Here is an 18,535-nt window from a genome sequence, read left to right as displayed (position 1 = left end):
AGTGGGTTGTAGATGAAATCAAGCCTGACTTCTCCCTAGGAGCTAAAAGGACAAAACTGAGACTATCGTACTTTGGTCACATCATGAGAAGACGAGACTCTCTGGAAAAGTCAATAACGCTAGGAAAAGTGGAAGGCACCAGGAAAAGAGGAAGACCCAAAACAAGATGGCTTGACTCAGTGAAGGAAGCCACATCCTCCAGTTTGGAATATCTGAGCAAGTCTGTTAATGGTAGGATGTTTTGGAGGTCTTTCATTCATAGAGTCGCCATAAGTCAGAAGTGATTTGATAGTGTGTAACATGCACAAATCAGTTTTTTTCAATGGGAACAGATCAGCTACTAATAAGAATATAAGCGGATGATAATTACCAAATCCACAAAAGACTGCGGGGAAATTGCCAAAAAAGAAAAAAAAAGTCCCGTTGGCGGATATTAAGAAATCAACTATTTCACAATATGCTATTATTATGGCACTGCTTACACAAGGGATGCTTCAGGGAGGAAGCGTTATGTACACGGCGACCCCGTCTACCTGCATGAAAGACACCAGCGCGTCTTCCTTCGTTACAGCAAGCGCTCGAGCAAAATACCTACATCTCCTTCCTCCAGAATCGAGCAAGAATTCAGTATAAACACTCCAGTCACCTAAATAACTCTAAATGGAAGAGAAAGGAATGTTTGTTCTGCATGAAAGTTTCTCGATCAGAGGTGTTAGTCTACCTGTAACAGTGGAAAAGAGCAAGAGTCCAGTAGCACCTAGAAGACTAACAAAATTTGTGGCAGGGTATGAGCTTTCGTGAGCCACAGCTCACTTCTTCGGGTTGCCTAAAACTGCCTCCGCCAGCCCAGCGTATGTGAGCGCGGGAGCAGTGATGCGAAAGAACAGCCGCTCTACATATGAGCATGCCTGGCCCGAGTCCCAACAGTCCTGCATGTGTTCCTAAGGCACCTTCATAACAGCGGCTGCTGCAATGTGCAAATAAACTGCACGGACATTTCACTGGGCATAACAAATAACCCGGTCCTGTGCTCTCGGTGCCTAAGGAGTTACTTTGCTCACATCTCATATGCACTGAAAATGAACAAGGAAAAACACCTTTATCATGCTGAACTGTGCAAATGCCACCGCAGCTCCTGTTCAATCATTTTAGGGAGTACTTAATCTGCTTTAAGTGATCATAAGTACAGACCCATAAGAACCTAAGAGGAAGGGACATTTTAATCAACCGAAAAAGCTCTTTGTCATCTTCTCAGTAGAATCGAATGCTTGAGCTCCGCAATTCCTCTTTTGCTTGCCACTGTGTACGTGCCACTTGCTTCCTTTGTGGATGGCTCAGAGGTAAAACTATCCAACTCCGTGGCTTCTCCTCCCCAACGCTTGTCAGGAAGTCTCCTGCCTTACACCGCAAGACTCTGTGTAACCCTGTAACTGCAACCTCTGTGAGCCAAGCCACAAGTGACGAATGACACTTGCCTGGCAAGTGAACAGACTCACGTGTATTCCTCCCTGTTCACTTGCCCTCCACATGCCCTCCACTTGATCACGTAGTGGCTCTGTGTGACTGCTGTTAACACTGCAAGGCTCTGTGTAACCACGTAACTGCAATTACACAGAGGTTGCAGCAGTCACGCAGAGGTTGGTGTCAGGCTGCACCTTGCACTCGCACAGTCAATCTGCTCACACTTGTGAAAAACTGACTCAGGTATCTCGTAAAGCAGACCAAACCCCCTGTTTGGCAAGAATCCAAGGCAACTGCATAGCTGTTTCCCAGCACTAGCAAGGAAGCACTCAGAACTTTTTGCACAGGTGTGACTGGTAGAGTAAAGCACATTGAAACAGCTGCCCGAGGCAGCCTCCTAGGCAGCCTCCCAATTCACAGGCACCCATACCATTGCCCGTCTTCTCAGAGCATCCATTTCTTCCAACCCATCACGGAGCATCTGAAAAGCTGCCATGTGCCTGATGACCACAGGCAGTACACCTCAGTACACCCTCATGTTACCACAATTAATTCTGAAGTAATAAAAACCGACAGAAAACTAATGAAACAGATGGGCCATTTAATCCCATCTTTTAAAATGTCACTCTTAGGCTTAAAGTCTTAGCATTAGCATAGTTTGTACAATGCCTACCAGCTTAAACCAGGAATAATAAGAAATGTAAGGTTAAATATTTTCACTCCCTCAGCTAGGCTTCCCTGTTGCCCACCAATTGCACCAAGCACCGGGAGTGCCCGCCTTCACATGGCACGAGGTAAGTGCCAGCTCCCCCCCCCTACTTTCACCAGGAAGGTACTGGCAGCTAGCAACCCTGCCCTCGACCGAGAGGGAACTTGTGGCGTTACACATTATGTGGAATTCTGGCACAAAGGGAAGAATGTTTGGGGCATAACTGAACTCAGCTCCAGGCAACAGTTACTACACCTATGATCCTTACTTTGAGGGTACTCGACAGAAAGGACTCTCACCTTCATCTTAGGCTCCTAAGCACCTAATTTGGGGACAGGGGAGGGAGGATGATCTCAACTGTTATTAATTTGAACATAGCGCCTGCCCGCCCTTGGAAGCTATCGACTAAAAAACCCAGGAGTTTAAATGCGGCGTCAGGGAAGAGATGAAATTCAGATAAACAATGTTTGGCTTGCATCAGATTTTACTTTCACCCAATGGTCGGAAGGGAACAGCCCAAGACTTTCTCTTGGGAGAAATCTTGATGTGGCAGTATCTGAACAGGCCTGGACTGTATCTCAACCGTGTGGCCTTGACACAGGAGCAAAAGGAGTCAGAGAGTGTTTAATCACAGAATCAATCCCAGAATCATGGAGTTGGAAGAGACCTCCAGGGTCATCTAGTCCAACCCCTGCATAGCGCATAAAATTCACAACTCACCCCCCACCCCCCACCCCAGTGACTCCTGCTCCATGCCCAGAAAATGGTAAAACACATCCAGGATTCCTAGCCAAACTGGCCTGGGGAAAATTGCTACCTGACCCCAAAGTGGCAATTGGCATTACTCTGTCAGGAAGTTTGTCCTAACGTTTAGCCAAAAACTCATTTAATTTCAAACCATTGGTTCTGGTCCGACCTTCTGGGGCAGTGGAAAACAACTCCGTGCTATCCTCTATATGACAGTTATAGTACTTCAAGTACTTGAAGATGGTTATCATATCACCTCTCAGTCGTCTCCTCTCCAGGCTAAACATCCTGAGCTCCTTCAAACTTTCCTCATAGGACTTGGTCTCCAGACCCCTCACCATCTTCATTGCCCTCCTCTGGACACCTTCCAGGTTGTCTATATCCTTCTTAAACTGTGGTGCCCAAAACTGAACACAATACTCTAGGTGAGGTCTAACCAGAGCAGAGTAGAGCAATTATCATCACTTCACGTGATCTGGACACTGTGCTTCTGCTGATACAGCCCCAAACCGCATTTGCCTTTTTAGCTACCATTTCACACTGCTGACTCATGTACAGTACATGGTCTACTAAGACCCCTAGATCCTTTTCACACATACTACTGCCAAGACAGGTCTCCCCCATCCCATAATTATGCATTTGATTTTTCCTACCGAAATGCAAAACTTTACATTTTTCTGTTGAAATTCATTTTATTTGTTTTCCCCCCATATTTCCAGCCTGTCAAGATCATCCTGTATCCTGACTCTGTCTTCTACCGTATCTGCTACTCCTCCCAATTTAGAATGATAGAATCATAGGGTTGGAAGCAGGGCTTTTTTTCTGGGGAAAGAGGTGATGGAACTCAGTGGGTTGCCCTTGGATAAAATGGTCACATGGCTGGTGGCCCCGCCCCCTGATCTCCAGACAGAGGGGAGTTGAGATTGCCCTCCGCGCCGCTCAGCGGCACGGAGGGCAATCTCAACTTCCCTCTGTCTGGAGATCAGGGGGCGGGGCCACCAGCCATGTGACCATTTTCAAGAGGTTCTGGAACTCCGTCCCACCGCGTTCCTGCTGAAAAAAAGCCCTGGTTGGAAGGTACCTCCAGGGTCATCTAGTCAACCCCCCTGGACAATGCAGGAAATTCACAACTACCCCCCCACACACACACCCAGTGACCCCCGTTCCATGCCCAGAAGATGGCAAAACACTGTCAGGATCCCTAGCTGAACTGGCCTGGGGAACACTGTTAGTGTCATCTGCAGATTTAATAAGCATTCCCTCTATTCCTTCATCCAAATCACTTATAAAAATGTTGAACAGAACAGGACCCAGGACTGATCCCTGAGGAACGCCATTTGCCACTCTTCTCCAAGAGGATGAGGAACCATTAACTAGCACTCTTTGGGTGCGATCTGGCAACCCGTTACAGAGCCACCTAACAGTAATAAGAGCCAAACCACATTTTACCAACTTGTCGACAAGGATATTATGTGGAACCTTATCAAAAGCCTTACTGAAACCGAGATAAACTATGTCTACAGCATTCCCCTGATCCAGCAAGGTAGTAACTTTCTCAAAAACAGAGATCGGGTTAGTCTGACATGACTTGTTCTTGAGGAACCCATACTGGGTCTTAGTAATCACAGTCATCCTTTCTAAATACTCAAAGACTGACGATTTGTTCTAATACCTTTCCAGGTATAGATGTCAAGCTGACGGGTCGGTGGTTACCTGGATCCTCATTTTTCCCCTTCTCGAAGATGAGGACAACATTTGCCCACCTCCAGTTTTCTGGCACCTCGCCTGTTCTCCAAGAATTCTCAAAAATAATGGACAGAGGCTCAGAAATTACATCCGCTGAGTTTTTTTTAGTACCCTTGGATGCAATTCATCTGGCCCTGAGGACTTCGTTTCATTTAAAGAAACTAGGTGTTTATGTACTACACACTAGTAGTACAGATCCGGGGCTGTAACAACCTTCCCTCTTCATGTATTCTGTTATCACCATTTCCCTCTCAGGAGAATACTGAGGAAAAGCAGGAATTGAGCAGTTCTGCCCTCTCTTCATCGCCTGTTACAATTTCACTTCCCTGGCCCTGCAATGGGCCTACCATGTCCTTCTTCTTTTTCTTTGAACATAAGCAAAGGAAGCAAACATAAGCATTTGTTGTTTTTAGCATCTCTTGCTAGCCTAAGCTCATACTGAGCTTTATCTTTTCTAACATTCTCTCTACAAGCATTAGTTATTTGTTTATATTCATCCTTGGTTATAAGGCCCTCCTTCCATTTCCTAAATGAGTCTTTTTAATTTCGCAACTCTTTAGAAAGCTGTTTATGGAGCCACCTTGGTTTCTTTAGGTTCCTCCTGTTTTTCCTTCTCGTAAGAATAGTTTGTGATTGTGCCTTCAATGTTTCACTTTTAAGGAACTTCCACCCTCCCTTGAACTCCCTTCTCTTTAAGCATTTCTGACCATGTGATTCTACCCAGCATAACTTTCCATTTTTAAAAATTTGCTTCCCTGAAGTCCAACCCATATGTTTGACTCCATACAGCTTTTCCCTTCCCCGAGACTTCAAATTCCAAAATTACATTAGATCCCCTCTCCATTAAAATACACAACCAGCTACTGGACTTTTGCTTGGTAACTGGATAATCATGACGGTACCTGAAAATGTCAACATGCTTTTCCTGTGTAACTGCAAAAGCCTCCCTGTTAATTCTCTGTTATTTCATACTGCTCAACTAACCCCGCCCTCATTAACTGCAAGGTGAAAGAAACACATCCCCGTACAAAGAGCTCAAGTCAACATCATCAGAGCAGCTTTTATTAGACTAGGTTCCTGGATGCTAAAAGAACTGCATTCAACGCCTGGGCAAGAAGCATCTCTTCGCCTTAAGCAGCAACAGCAGCGTTGTGATTTCTTCTTACGGAGTGAGCCGTCTTCTTGTTCCGCCCTCTCCGGGAAGTGGCCATTCGCTGTTTCTTGGATGTGGCTCTCCCTTGGGGGAGAGCGATGCCTCCAAACAGCCGTTGGAGCTCAGAGTCACAATGGATGGTCTCGTGCAGGTGCCGGGGGGCAATCCGGCGCTTGTGATCACTGGCGGCGATGTTCCCAGCAATATCCACAATGTCATAGGTCAAGTACTGGAGCACAGCAGCCATGTAAACCGAAGCCCCTGATCCGATCCGCTCCGCAAAATCTCCTCTCCGGAGGAATCTTTCAATGCGGCCCACTGGGAATATCAGCCCGGCTCGGCAAGACCGGGAGGTTTTGGGCCGCCTCCCTCGGTGAGAGGGCTCCAGCTCTTCAGAGCTCTCCGCATCACACTGACTGTGAGACATGTTGTTCAACTCAATGCTTAACCTATGCTGACTGGTCTGATCTGCCTCCAGAAACCTGTCTGGCTTGGAGCAATTTACCTCTGTGGAAATGGTCTGTCTGGATCTTGACGGCTTTGGCTTGCCTCGCTGCTTTCCTTTCTGGGTTGGGTTTTGCTTCTTTGTCCTTCTGTTGTCTTCTACCTTGGGATTTTGTCCTGGTGTTACACGTTAAGCTATCTTTTGAAGGGCTGCCAGAAATCTGCATGTTGAGTTGCCCAGAGCTTTTTTATATCCTGGCTATGGCATGGCAATATGGCCCCTGATTGGCTAGATTCCAGCCAACAGGATGCTTTGGGCATTGTTACCCAGGCCAGAAGACACGCAAGTCACTAACTTATTAGATCATTTCCATTATCTCCTAGCTTTGAGCTGAAATTTCATCCCTATTTATGACATTGGTGTCTCTGAAAACCTTACCCGAGTTTGCAAACATCCAAGCATGTAGGCGTTTCACTCACTCACTCACTCACGCGCACACCAACTTTCATGAGTTTTCAGTGCAAGTTTATATGGAACCTTATCAGACAGAGTTTTGAAAAAGAGGCTCCTCACAGGAGCTAACAAAAAGCAATTAAAACTCACACCCAAAATGCAACAGAGGGAAACTGGAGGAGCGCTTGTGGAGACCGTTTCCGAGTCTCACCTAACAGCGTTTTTGAGAAAAATGTTCTACTCTCATTTTCGGTCCTCCCTGACTCTTTCTGCTTATGTCTCAGCTTGAATTAGGTGCCTTTCATCAGGGGCTTATATTTTTTCAAAGTCTGTGTCAAACATTTAGCTTGTTGTAAGCACTTAAGCAAATAATTAGCATAATAAAACCATTTACAATAATAAAACTCACTGTATAGCTGCTTTAAAGCACAGTCTTTAAAAATCATTAGCTGGCTGTAGAGTCCTTCTTAAATAAAAATGGCATTATCCTGGCAGCAGACTGAAGTACAGGAGGGAACCCCACAAGATGAGGGCGTCCTGTGCTCTGCAGGGAGGCTGGGACTAGGCTCCTCTGGAGTAAGGCCTCCGCCGTGGCTGGCTAGACTGGAGAACGCAGGCTGGGGCTTGGCGTGGGCGCACAGGGCTGAGGCCTGCCAGACCAGCGGATCCAGCTATGCAGCCGCCCCAAGCCACAGCCTAAATAGGCTGAGAGTTAATCTGGCTCAGCTGCATTTGCTGGCAAGGTGCTGAGGCTCCTGAGGCTTGGCTGTGCCTCGGCCAGGATCCTGTGAAGGAGCATTCGTCTCAGAGCCTGTCCGGGATCCAGGCTGGGATTGCGTGCTGCCAGTCTGGCACGTGGCCTTTTTTGCACTGCCTCAGCACAGGCCTTCCACCGACATGGCTCTTGTTGTGTGGGAGTGGGTCCTGAGGGGCTCTGGGCCTGGGATTCGTCTCCTAACTAGCAGAGGTCTAACAGCTATCTCAGAGGCCTATGGCAAGGCCTCTCTTGCAGGGTGGCCTCTCGTATTGCTGGACCATGGTCAGCAGGTGCCCCTGCAGTGCCAGGCCCTTCCCGATCCCTCTTGGCTCTCTGGCATCAGCTCCTCAGGCCCTTCTTTGAAGCCCTCCAAATCGGTGGCACTGGCATGGCCAGAGGAGGTCACGACAGACGGCAGTTAGGGAGAAAACAGGAGTGACAAGTGCAGTCATAACAACAACATTCGATTTACATACCGCCATTCAGGACAACTTAATGCCCACTCAGAGCGGTTTACATAGTATGCTATTATTATCCCCACAACAACAAACACCCTGTGAGGTGGGCGGGGCTGAGAGAGCTCTGGGAGAGCTGTGACTAGCCCAAGGTCACCCAGCTGGCTTCAAGTGGAGGAGTGGGGAATCAAACCCGGCTCTCCAGATTAGAGTCCTGCGCTCTTAAACACTACACCAAACTGGCTCTTGGGATGTGTCCTGAGCCCTGTTTTGTTCAACATCTTTATAACTGACTTGGATGAAAGAACAGAGGGGATGCTCATTAAACTTGTAGATCATACCGAATTGGGAGGGGTTGCAAACACAGTCGAAGATAGAATCGAGATTCAGGAGGAGCCTGACAGGCTGGAAAACTGGGTTAAAACTGAAAAATTTCAACAGGGAGAAATGTAAACCTGCAAAAATCAAAGGTACAATTATAGGACAAGGGAGACTTATCTTGGCAGTAGTATCTGTGAAAAGGATCTAGGGACCTTAGTAAATCATACACTGAACACGAGTCAGCAGTGTGATGCGGCAGCTAAAGAGGCAAACATGATTTTAGGCTGTATCAACAGAAGTACAGGGTCCAGATCTGGTTAGACTTCACTCGGAGTCATGTTCAGTTTGGGGCACCACAGTTTAAGAAGGATGTTGACAAGCTGGAACGTGTCCAAAGGGGAGCAGCGAAGATCGAGAGGGGTCTGGAGATCACCTCTTATGAGGAAAGGTTGAAGGAACTGGGCATGTTTAGCCTGGAGAGGCGGTGACTGAGAGGTGATACGACAGTCCTCTTCAGGTATTTGAAAGGCTGCCACATGTAGCAAAGTTGTTCTCTGTTGCCTCAGAGGGTCAGATCAGAAACAATGGCTTAACATTAAAACAAAGGAATTTTCAGCTAAACATTAGGATGAATTTCTTAACAGTCAGTGGAACAGGAGGTGGTGGGCTCTCCTTCCTTGGAGGTGCTTCAGAAAAGGCTAGATGGCCACCTGACAGCAACGATGAGTCTATGACTCAATATGAAGGTACACAGATGGGGAGAGGGAGGGCACGAAGGGCTGAGCTGGGGCTAGGCCCTTTCTTGGATGGTGGCGATTGCCACTTTGCAGGTGGACTGACCCAGCAGGAGTGAAGTTTCTACACAACTTGTGTTTTGATCAAACAGGAATTTGAGGAAAGCTGGGGCAGGAAAGAAGGTTCTGAAAATTTTCAGAATTCCACTCTGTAGATGCTCAGAGGCAGGTAATGTCTTCCCAAACCTACCCTTCTCTCCTGCTAGAGTACCATTCTGGGCTGTGTAACATAATTAAGCAACTGCAAGAAACAACAGGACAGGAAGTGGCCCTATTGAACAGAAGAGTGGAGAATGATGACGACTTCGGGAGGGACCAGAAGTCCTCCTTTCCTCAGAGGAGGAGGACCCTTCATGGAGCGTATTCAATGGTCCGTTCTCCCTCTGAGGCGGAGGACATCTTGGTGAGACCTCCCAAAGCAGAGTCCTCATTTTCTGGGTGGGCCATCATCTTCTGATGGCAAAACATGCTGTAACACTCCTCTGCTGAATGCTGCATCAGCTGAGTCACAGAAGTTCATCTTGCAGTGTCTAACAGATGTGGATACTGACGGCCAGGTGGCCACCTTGCAGACACCTCTTCAACTACAGCATGTCTTACATTCAATCTATGCCACATCCTTTCCTAGGCACTTTGGGGTCAGGAAGGAATTTTCTTCCAGGCCAGATCCTGGAGGTTTTTTGGCTTCCCCTGGAGACGTAGCTATGAGTTTCCTGCAGTACGCAAGGGGTTGGACTAGATGACCTTTGGGGGAACTTTCCAGCTCTATGTTTGTATGTTTAAAAACTCTACTCAAAAGGCCAAGAGAAGAACCAGAAAGAGCAGCTACAAAGGAAGGAAGTCAGCTGACTAAAGAACCAGGAGAAACAAATGGGAGTGAGTACTTTCCAAGACACAGAAGGCCAATGCTTTGGAATAACCAGCATTTTGAACTGGAACATGAAGGAAACTGGTACACATACGCCGGAACTGGAGTTGCATGCTCTTTGAGGAATCTCATCTTGGCCAGAGACAAGCCACAGAATTCTGCACCAGCACAGCGGGTAGGAAACACCTGCTCAACTCTGGGTTTGATCCAGCCAGCTTTTCCACCCAAACTCTCCCAATTCTCTGTCTTATTACAGCCCCTGTCATAGATGGCTTTTTCCCATGCAGGTCTAATCATCCCTAAGGCCGCCTTTTTCACCTACAAGAAAGCGGATTGGATCATCTATCTTTACGCTTTGACCAGGCAACAACAACAACAACAACAACACTGAGCCATACCTAAAAGAAAGGTTAAAGACAAGCCAGACTTAATCTAGGGAGAACAGTATTTGAACTGGCAAACTGTTTTCACTGAAAGACCAGAGGGAGAGCATCTACAGAGCGATCTTAGGCAGTTACTCCAGTCTAAGTCCTTTGACCAAAATGGGTGACTCTGCCACTGTTCGTCAAGTATATAGTGATAAATACGGTTGTGACAGTGGAATCTGTAGAGACCACAAACAGAAAGTTTTAAATAGGGGTTGTAGAATCAGCCATCCATAATGGTTAAAGATCACTAGTTTGTCCTCATGTTATTAGGAAGGTCACCGAAAGCCTTCCCTGGCCTTCAAGTTCTAAAAAGGTATCCAAATCCAACATGTACAGCTTTATTTTGAAGGGTGGAACTCAAACAAAGGTTTAGTTGTATAGAAAAACTCTTATTTCACAGAGTCATGCCTGACAGTATCGGTACAATTAAGATTAACTGGAGAGATGATTCGGTTTCGTTTTCTCAGCCATGTTGGACGCTCCTCTTCGCGGGCTCGAGAGGAAGCGCCCGAGCACCCTGTCCGGGCGGCTAATCTGCGAAGATTAGCCCCCAAAACTCCCAGTGAGGGAGGCTGGGTCCGGGACGCTGCGGGAAGAGCCCCCCGGAATCAATGCGGCGGGTTAATTGCCCGTTTGTCCCTACGGAGGCTGGTGGACGTGCGCGGTGCCTCGAGTGCTGCTGGGCCATGGAAAACGGCAAAGAGCAGAACTAGGCGAAAGCCTACAAGTAAGCGAATTCCTTCTGTTATTACAAGCGTACGTGAAGGAGAGGTGGGATCTGAAGCTAAGAAGGCTCATTCTTCCCCTTTGCTGAGTTTCAAAATTCGGTTGGCGGCTCCCCCCCCCTAAAATGGCAACAAAAAAAACAAAGTCCTGCCCTTGGCAAGTCAGTTTCGGCTGCCCTAAAGGGAGAATCGCTGGAGGAAGTAGTACGGAGGGCGGTTGGTGAAGCTATAAAACCCTTTGTTGACAAGCTGAATGAAACAGATCAAAGGGTGGGCTTAATTGAGAGCGAAGTGAAAACCATCAAGGAAGCAGCGGGGGGGGGGGGCAGAGAAGTCTGCTCGGGAAAGTGCGTCACTCGTGAAGGCTACGAATAAAGAGCTTAAACTGGTGGAGAATCAGTTGATCGGGCTACAAGTGGAACGAACACAGACAATTTTGCGCCTCCAGAATGTGAAAGAGGAGGAAAACGAGGATTTACGGGGTCTTGTCTCGGAACTACTGGCGACACCCGCGAGGGCAACTAAAGAAGAAGTAAAAAGCGCCATTTTGGAAGCCCGTCGGGCTACTTCAAAATATGCAATGAAGCGTCAGTTGCCGCACGAGATCATTATCGACTTTTCATCTAAGAGGATCCGGGACACTATCCTATATAATTCATACAATGCGGATTTGGACTTTTTGGGTAATAAAGTTAAGATATTGAAAGATGTCCCATTTCTAGTTTGGAAAAGACGTTTTAAGTATAAAAAGTTCGCAGCTCTTCTGAGAGAACGTGGAATAAAGTACAAATGGTTATTCCCGGAAGGAATCTGGTTCAGCCATAAAGATCAAGCCTTTAAGATATTATCAGAAGATCAACTAAGGGATTTTGAGGACAGGAACCCAGAATTCCAGTGCACCAAGCAAGACGAAAAGGAGAAGTCTGAGGGGGAGGGGGAGGAAACGAGCACTGCGGCTGCAGTTGCTCAGAGAGAACTCCGTCCGGGACCCAGGAGGGGAAGAAAAATTTAACTTGAAATTAAATTGTAATTTGCATTTAGTAAGGTCAACCACTCCATCAATATAATATAAAGCTTTAACTTTTGAATAATGGCAGTATGAAGGGAAAACATTTTGTGTAGTATAGCTGTTGCATGTTGTAGTTGTGGTTTTTTTTCCTTTTTCCCCTTGATCCCTTTCTTCCCTTTGTATTGTTAGTTAATGTAGTTAATAAAAAATAAAAAATGTCAAAAAAAAAAAAGATTTAACTGGAGAGATGAAAATGGACTGTGAAGTACCCCAACAAGACTGTTCATCAGCATCCATCCAGCTGCCGTCTTGCCTGTGAGTTCCGAGGGGCACCTTTCCAAACACAGGAGCCGTCTCTGCCAAGGAAGGCAGCGAAGGGCACTTCTCTTTGAATTGCACCTGGTGGCAAAGACCACAGAAAAGGACAGCAAAGAAAAAAAGGAAAACAGCAGCTAAGATCCATTCTCTGTATACAAGGAGACCAGAGCATGAAGGAGGGGGGGCTACTTGCACAAGCGGTGAGTAGGGGAGGGGATTCACGGAAAGCTGCCGGACATCTGGGGGAGGCGCCTACGGAAAACAGGGTTTGGGGAGGCGAGGGACCCCAGCAGGGTATAATGCCACAGAATCCACCCTCAGAAGCTACCATTTTCTCAAGAGGAACTGATCTTGGTAATATGGAGATTAACTGTAATTCTGGGAGACTTCCAGGCCCCGCCTGGAGGTTGGCAAACCCACATGCACCAGGTGTTTCACGCCCCATCCTCTTCTTCCCCCTTTCTTCAAGCCTCACATACTGGGCACAAGGGCCTCCTAGCGCAAATGGCCAGGTGACAGGCGGCATTTGAGTCTGAGCAATGAAGTGGGTGGAGCACTGGGTCAGGAGGACCTCGGAGACCCGGACCCGACTTCCTACTCTGGCAGGAAGCTTATTGGCTGACCTTGGACCAGCTGCGCTCTCTCGGCCTATCCAGCCTCAGAGGGTTGTTGTTGTGAGGGTGAAGTGATGTTGCCCTGAACGTCCTGGAGGAAGAGAGCAATAACCTCGTCCCTGGCAGACAGATGGGATCTGCAAACAAGCCAAAATAGAGGCAAACCACAGACCACATCCTGCCTACTTCACGTGCATCCAGGATGCAAGTATCTTATTGCAGAATGAAGGTCACACACACACACACACTAAAGACAGTTTAATATAAGGCAGAATCCACCGAATTATAACATGAACAGTTCAGAAACAAAGTTCATTCTGTTCTCTTGTCAATATTTCCATTAAACCTGTTGTTCCCAACTAAAAACTTTATGAAGAGAGAGAGTGCCTTTTGTTCATCAGGATTACAAATTATATAGAAATAACAGGAATTCTGTTGTTGTTGTTGTTGCTCATAGGGCATTAAAGCCCTCACAGATACACATAGAATATAAAACTGCTTTAGGCAAGAAGTGCTCGAGTCTGGAAAACGTTTACTCTAAAGCCCCAATGAAAGAATGTGCTTTGCTTTAGCAACAAGCAATTTAAACCTTTTTCTTCTCTGAAGCCAAAATTTATCTTTTTTTATTCAGGACCCCTGCCAAAAGTTTAGTTATTCCCCGGGCCTTTTTTTCTGGGAAAAGAGGTGGTGGAACTCAGGACCGCACAATGACGTCACATTGGGTCAGCTGAAAAGGGGGGGGGGGGAGTTTTTTAAAGTTTAAATCGCCCTGGGTGAAAATGGTCACATGGCCGGTGGCCCCACCCCCTGCTCTCCAGACAGAGGGGAGTTGAGATTGCCCTCTGCACTGCTCGTATTATTTGGCATATTTATGGAATGTAAATGTCTTAATTGCCTATTGGAAAAACTTCAAGTATACTTGAGAAAGGGTTGCAATTGCCAGTATATAAACCTACACTGAAACATTGAATTTTTAATTACGGCATTATCATTATAGCATATTAATGCCAAATTATATACATGTAAAAAAAACTATTGAAAATACTGTATATGTGTACAGCATAGATAGAAACGATGGTTATCTAATGTTGTAGATTGACTTGTGTACAAATTTTCATACCACACATTTTTGATATAAATGTGTCTTTCAATCCACTCATTCCCAAAAAGGACATTTTTCCAGTGTTTCCCAAAATGTCCCAGTTTTCCCAATGGAAAAATAGAGGAAGTCCTCAGACTTTGTCATGCTATATATTTTGAGTGTGAAAAATCTTACCTTTAAAAATATTTTGCTCCTTCTAAAAGAGCAAATACTTCACAGGTGTCTTTTTAAAATGCTCCCCAAAATTCTGTTGCATGAAAGACTTGGGAGTTACTTTCTTTAGACTTTCTGGAATACAAAATCTCTCTGTGTCTAATTAACTATATTAGTGGAGGCATCTCAGAAAAGAATGACTGAATAGTTGGCAATTACTGAACAGAGAACAAGGCTTTGTGGTCTGCAGCAATACTCTTGACCAGTTAGGGGGATGCAACTAGAGAGAGGAGCTCTTGCCGTCCTTACATCATCCGGTTATACGTTCTCAGAAGACCCTGGTTAGTCATGGGGCCCAGTTATCAAGGTACAGTTGCCCTCCTTCATGTACCAGGTATCTGTTCAACCCTCGGGAAATCGGCACTATTTTGCTCTAAAAGCAGTTTTCCAGAAGTTCGCAGCGCCGTTGTTCTAGTTTCCATTTGTTTAGGCAGTTCTGGGGTTAATGAGAAAGTGGCCCATTTAAAAGCAAAGAAAACAGTTTCTGAATAATTAGGGGCTTCGGATAAGCCGATCGGGTTAACGGTCACAAGATATTTATTCATAACCAACGTGCAGTGATCTAACAAGGATCAAAGACAGGCCCAGGTTATACATTCAGCAGAATAAGATGGTAACGAGGCAGCAAAACGGACGGCACCCATTTTGTACAGCAGGTGAGAAGAGGAATTTTTTAAATGCTCCTCTATGTGAAAAGCTTCCCTGCATGTAGAAAAACTGCAACACAGGAAATGGGTTAGGGCACCTCTGTCTACAACGCACCAATTTTTTATCTGCATGAGGTACTGAAATGGCGCCCCGTCCTCAACTGTTCACCTCAGCATTGTACAGCCTGGTCTACAAGGCCCATTTTCAATGGGATGCTGTTGAGACAACACGAACCTGCCGGTGTGCCATTCCACGCGTCCGTCGTCTTATTTATCCTGGGGACTGCTACCCATGCTCAAGTTAGCATGCTGGAGAGTATGAGCACCCGGTGCGGGGAGGGGGGGGGCGTATTTGTGCTGGCATCTTAGGCATGTGCAGCTGTTTTCCATTAGTGGGAGCCCAGTTCAAGCACAATGCTGGGCTCATGCACAATCGCACGAGTAAACTGTTTTGCCTTGCCGTCAAATTTAAAACCAAGCGCTGCAAAATTTGACAAGGAAGTGCTGTATCATTTTGAACTGAAGGGGTGGAGTCATTTTTAGTGAGCCTCCAATAAAGGGCAGGGGGGAATCTGCCTAAACTGAAGGAAACAAATCCCCAGAACTGGGTCTCCCTTTTTTCTTAAGCTGCCAGACCTAGTTCCTGCCATTGCAATATAGCAAAGTCCAGCTTCTTCAGCCCAAGGAGCTTCTCACAAGCTGACCTTAAGGAGATGAGCTGCCTGGTGGATGTTCCCGTCTTACGGAGACGACTCTGTTGCGTGTGGAGGGCACTAGCTCTTTCCTGGCAGCTCTGCATTCCCGATTTCACCATCCTCTGCTAAGGCGGGTTGAAACTTTAGGGGGTCTGTTGATATGAAGCAGAGGCTTGAGGAGCTGGGCTACGCCTTCAAGGCACCTGATGGCATCGGAACCGCCCTGCGAAGTTAGTTCTTGGTGCAGAGACCGGAATGTCGTCCTTCACCAGAAAGTGAGCTAAGCTGGAGGGTAGCCGTGTGGGCCGCGTGGTTCTCCTTATGCAAGCCTGAGAGCCCTCTAGGGGATCACGGGCAGGAGTAAGCAGGATGTTACCCCCCCCCCCACACACACACACAAGTGAGGCAGAAGCCTTAACGGGCAGGGATCACTCTCGGTTCCGTGGCCAGGAGTGAGGCTGACACTGCTGCGTGCTCCCTTGTGCTGGCTCCTCGGGTGGATAAGAATGTAAAGATACCCCCAGAGAGATCAAACCTTGGGCCGTGGAGAATGTGCAGTTTATGGAGCGACAGCAGTTCTAATAATCTGAGGCCTGGCCTGTCTATAACTGTGTCTTGTGGTGCCCGGTCCAGGGAACAGGCGTGTTCAGGAGCCCGGGTATTAATCTGGCAAACCAAAAGAGGCGGTCCCCAACAATCACGGTAGACAAAAAGGAGCTGAACCAGCAAGGGACCCAGCAAAAGTCAACGGTTACTCAAATGCAAACATTCTTGTATTATATGAACGCAACAGTTTCAGTGAGATACTCTGTACAATCTATAAATACAAAATGAATCACTTTCGTACAATAAAAGGTGTGTATATCAAGTATTCACGTCAGACCGTATTCCCTCAACCCAGTCTCTCAGTCATGTGGTAGATGCTTGCTCTTCAAAATTGTGTTGTAGACGTAATTATTTCCCACAGGCTGAAGACCCCCGCCAGGGAAGCGGGACTGGAGGAGGGTCCAAACGGAGAGGAGACAAAGAAATGAAGCCCCCGAAGGGTGTGAATCTCCTAGTGTTGTATTTTCAATTGCAGGTGGAGTGCAGAGGAGAACGGAGGACCCGGAAGGCCCCCCTCCCCGCCCTACAAGCGACCGGTTATTTCGGCTTGTTTCATGCAATCCACTTCCTCAGGGGATGGCACACAATCCACCTTAACAAATAACTTTTCTATGAACAAATTTCATAGAGATGCAAGATAGGCATAATGTGTGTCCTACACGAAGCTCCAGTTCGTGTATCCTACACGAAGCTCCACGACAGGTGCAGCAGCATTCTGGACCCATTGACGTTTCCGGATCAAGCCCAAGGGCAGCCCTGCATAAAGCGAGTTACAGTAGTCTAACCTGGAGGTGACCGTTGCCTGGATCACTGTCGTTAGGTTCTGGGCTAAGAGGTAGGGTGCCAATTGCCAGGCCTGCTGAAGGTGGAAAAAGGCCGCCTGAGCCACAGCCGCGATCTGGCCCTCCACAGACAAGGAGGAATCCAGAATCATGCCCAAACTCCTAACCGATGGTATGGGCACAAGTGGTGCCCCCCGCAAGGTCGGGAGAAGGATCCCTGCCTCCGACAGTCCACGGCCCAAGTACTTTGCAATCCACTTGGAATCTCAGTAATAGTAATAAAAACAACACCGTTATTTATTTTACTAAAAACAAAATACCTGCATTTGCAATTGTTGATGGTGACTGCCAAGCAGAATTCTGCAGGCAACGGCATCTGCCTAAAATCTTCCCACCTGCATAGCCCGTGTGTTTAGTCCCAGAATTGCCCAAGTGCTCCAAGAAGAGATGCAGACAGTTTGGACTGAGGCTAGACTACAATCTGACTTTTTGTCCACCTGATTTCCTTTTGAATGTTAATCTCTGAAAGTATGTTTTGACAGACGACTCCTATTATTGTGTGGCTGACAGTGGATTACAATACTGTTTGGACAGGACTGAGGAGTCTCGGATTAGATTGCTGGCCGTCAGCAAAACACCGGATATACCAAATGGTGTTTGTGCATGGAAACAATACAACACCAGGGCCAGCCCAGGGATACAGATAAAGCAAAACCGTTTGCTCTCACTTTTATGTTTCTAGTACCAGACATAAACATTACGTCCTGACACATTTTGACCCAAGCTTTGAATTGGAAAGAAAGGTTATGCTGTGGAAACAACTACAACATTATCAGTTGCCATGTTGACCCCCTCCCCCCCATTTGTGTACCGAGTCCGTTTTTTTTCTGGGACTGTCCGGAGAACCACAGTTAAAATACCAGACATATAAATGTGGGGGGAGGAGGGGAGGCTGGCCACAGGCGTCCATGCTGACGGCAGTGCCTGCAGGCTTTCCTGTGCTGCTTCTACCTCCTCCCCCTCCCCCCATTGCCCACCCAGCCTTCTGAGTGCCAGCGGAGTGGTGCCCAGCCAGACTTCCTCCTGTGTGCCCAGGCAGTTGTCCGCCTGCTTGGCCTCCTGAGCCCTGGAGGAGCAGCCAGGTGGCCAGCCTACTCGGCCTCCTTCTGAGTGCCTGGGACATGGCCAGCCTGCTCACCCGCCTGGCCGCCTGAGTGCTGGAGGAGCAGCTGGCCATCCCGCCTGGCCTCCTGAGCACCAAGGAAGTGCCAGAGATGATGTCACTTCCGGAAGTGATGTCATTGTGCCAGGCCTAGGAGCCAGGGGGTTTTTATATGAAATTTGGCAACCCTTACACACCATTATGGAAACTATCTGAAACAAAGCACAACTAATTTCATGGCATGCTTAGCAGGGTGGAAACTCACCAGTAGGTGCATAACTACATCAGCAGACAGTACCCAATAGCAAAGCATTCAGTCCTCGTC

General features: G+C 47.2%; 2 protein-coding genes across 6 annotated transcripts in view; both read right to left on the bottom strand.

Annotated features, from left to right (window-relative positions):
• Positions 1-18,535, bottom strand: part of RASSF8 (Ras association domain family member 8) — a 126,821-nt gene that overhangs the window by 42,750 nt on the left and 65,536 nt on the right. The window lies entirely within an intron of this gene.
• On the bottom strand, positions 5,794-6,243 carry LOC129335468 (histone H2A-beta, sperm-like). The gene has a single exon (XM_054988023.1). The coding sequence runs from the start codon at positions 6,241-6,243 to the stop codon at positions 5,794-5,796; it is 450 nt and encodes a 149-aa protein (XP_054843998.1).

This window comes from Eublepharis macularius, chromosome 9, assembly GCF_028583425.1.
Source record: "Eublepharis macularius isolate TG4126 chromosome 9, MPM_Emac_v1.0, whole genome shotgun sequence".
Lineage (NCBI taxonomy): Eukaryota > Metazoa > Chordata > Lepidosauria > Squamata > Eublepharidae > Eublepharis > Eublepharis macularius.
The sequence above is the reverse complement of the archived record's forward strand: the minus strand, read 5'-3'. Positions and strand labels throughout refer to the sequence as shown.

Excerpts from the sequence above, each read along its gene's own strand:
- LOC129335468 (XM_054988023.1), bottom strand. The coding sequence starts at position 6,243 with ATGTCTCACAGTCAGTGTGATGCGGAGAGCTCTGAAGAGCTGGAGCCC.